Here is a 3,052-nt window from a genome sequence, read left to right on the forward strand (position 1 = left end):
GAATTATTTAACTTTAAAATAAGAAAATATCCTTCTGGAAAATTATTTCGAAAGGATAAATCTTTTAGCTTCCATGTTCAGATACCAAATCTCAATTAACAAGTGCTGTCATTATTAGAAGAATAAAAAAAGAAGCATTGTATACTTCTACTTTTGAGTAGGTGTCGTAAGCGCTTCCATCACCATTCACCAATTCTATCTGATGTGTACCCCATTATACTCGGTAATAGGATCATAACTGACGAAGCCGAACATAAAGCCCGAAAACAAACAAAGCAACAACGAAAACCTTTGACTGAGTCATCAACAAGTCCGCGTTATCTTCCAACCATTACCTACAATAACGGAGCCCACTACCCAAACACGATCACAACTCTGCAACAGTCAAAGATACCAGCAACGGCACCCATCAGACATATCGGAACACACAAATCTCAACTAACACCTTACTCACCTATAAAACCAAGCCAAATAGCCTATGAACAGTCAGGTTACATTACTCGCTCTAGTTTATTTCTCTTATTCTCTGATAATCCCTATTCTTACTTGAGCATCGGAGTACTTTTTGCAGGTGCTCCCGCTGCCGTGTTTCAAGGTGCCGAGGTTCTCTTACAACGCTGCTCCCTAGACGACATATAAGCTCTTCCCAGGACGCAAGCAGCTAACTTTGGCGTCATATACCTCGGTTCACCTAGGACGGAACATTTGGCACCCACTGTGGGGCCCAGAAGTTACACTAACCCCACTCTTTTTCCATATAGTACATTGTATTTTCTTTCTGCGCAGGGTTTCTCAACCTTCACACATGGCCGATAATGGAGTTCATCAACCCACTCAGGCCGAACTCATGGCCCAGATGGCCGAGCTACAAGCAGAAGTCAAGAGATAATTCCAAGAGGATAATTATCAACCCTGAACAACGCCAGTAAACAAGAGGATAATTCCAAAGGCTCAACCTAAGGCGGCATAGACCTTTTGGGTGTCAACCCTCCAAAGGAGAGGCTGACCTTAAACAACCCGTTCTCTGAAGAAATCACAAATTACCAGATGCCAAAACACTTTACACTACCTTTCTCGCTCGAGCCATATAAGGGGATTGGTGACCCCCGGGCTCATATTAAGAAATTTTAGTCTATGATATTTTTTAATGGACCTAATAACGAACCTGTGCTTTGCAGAGCTTTCCCAACTTACCTTGACGGAGCTGCTTTACTTTGGTTTTCAAAATTACTTGCAGGGTCAATTTCTTCCTTCGAAGAGCTAGCAAGGTCTTTCATCGACTACTTCGCTGCAGCACGGATATATGTCCACGTATCAGATTATCTCGGCACCATCCGCCAAGGTCCCCAGGAAAGTCTGAAAGACTACCTGACCAGATTCGCGGAAGCAACAATGGAAATATCCGATCTGGACCCCGCTGTCCACCTGCATACCCTTAAGGCCGGCCTCCGACCTGGAAAGTTCAGAGAGACAATCGCAATCACCAAGCCAAAGACATTAGAGGAGTTCCGGGAGAGAGCGGATGGACAAATGGAGATCGAAGAACTACGTGAGGCCAACAAAACAGAAAGAAAACCTAGGAGGGATGAAGACAGAATGCCAAGGTCGGCTAACAACAAAGAGCTCGGCAAACCATTCAAGCTCACCCCGAAATTCGATAACTACACCAGATTCAACACAAGAAGGAAAAAGATAATCAAAGAAATACTCAACGCCAAGATCATAAAACCACCAGCGAGAGCTGGGAGCTATCAAGACCAGAGGTTTGTAGACAAAAGCAAGCACTTCCCTACTTACCTTGACGGAGCTGCTCTACTTTGGTTTTCAAATTACCTGCAGGGTCAATCTCTTCTTTTGAAGAGCTAGCAAGGTCCTTCATCGATTACTTTGTGGCAGCACCAATTTACGTACACGGATCGGATTACCTCAGCACCATCTGCCAAGGTCCCCAAGAAAGTTTGAAAGATTATATGACCAGATTTACAAAAGCAACCATGGAAATATAAGACCTGAACCCCGCCGTCCACCTACATGCCCTCAAGGCAGGCCTACGGCCCGAAAAGTTCAGAGAGATGATTGCAGTCACAAAGCCGAAGACGTTAGAGGAATTCTGAGAGAGAGCAGCCGGACAAATGGAGATCGAAGAACTCCGTGAGGCCAACAGAACAGAAAGAAAACCTAGAAGGGAGGAGGACAGGATACCAAGGTCGGCGAACAACAAAGAGCACGGCAAACCATTCAAGCTCACCCCAAAATTTGACAACTACACCAGATTCAACACAAGGAGGAAAAAGATAATCAAAGAAATACTCAATGCTAAAATCATAAAACCACCAGTAAGAGCTGGGATCTATCAAGACCAGAGGTTTGTTGACAAAAGCAAGCACTGTGCCTTCCACCAGAAGTATGGACACACAACCGATGAATGCGTGATAGCCAAAGATCTATTGGAAAGACTAGCTCGGCAAGGCCTCCTAGATAAGTACATCAAAGGAAGAAAATACAAAGAGGGCGATAAGGACAAAGAAGAGCGCCAGCAAACCTCGGGAAGCAAGAAAGCCAATAAATGGTCAAACAACGCCCCACCTAAAGGGGTTATAAATTGCATATCTGGAGGATTCTCCGGGGGAGGTGAAACAACTTCGGCAAGGAAGCGTAGCTACCGCGCAATGCTGGCAATTGAAGGAACAACACCACATAACAACAAAGATGCACCCGACCTAGAAATCACTTTCAACCAGGATGACATATGCTCGGCCGCACCACACTCAGACGACCCAGTGGTAATTTCCATCCAAACAGGCGAGCTATTGGTAAGAAAAGTCCTTCTGGACCCAGGTAGTAGTGCCGACGTTCTTTTTTACAAAACTTTTCTAAAAATGAAAATATCGGAAAGACTCATACAACCCTCAGCCGGAGAATTAGTCGGATTATCCGAAGAAAGAGTTCCAATTAAGGGTTATATATGGTTAAAAATGATAATGGGAGACCCCCCATTATCTCGGATCATCGACATACAATATCTTATAGTTGATTGCCCTAGTCCTTAAAA

General features: G+C 44.3%; 1 protein-coding gene across 1 annotated transcript; it reads left to right on the forward strand.

Annotated features, from left to right (window-relative positions):
* Positions 1,135-1,866, forward strand: LOC107616031. The gene has a single exon (XM_016318035.1). It carries the CDS (start codon positions 1,135-1,137, stop codon positions 1,864-1,866), a length of 732 nt encoding a protein of 243 aa, XP_016173521.1.

The sequence above is a fragment of the Arachis ipaensis genome, chromosome B09 (genome assembly GCF_000816755.2).
Source record: "Arachis ipaensis cultivar K30076 chromosome B09, Araip1.1, whole genome shotgun sequence".
NCBI lineage: Eukaryota > Viridiplantae > Streptophyta > Magnoliopsida > Fabales > Fabaceae > Arachis > Arachis ipaensis.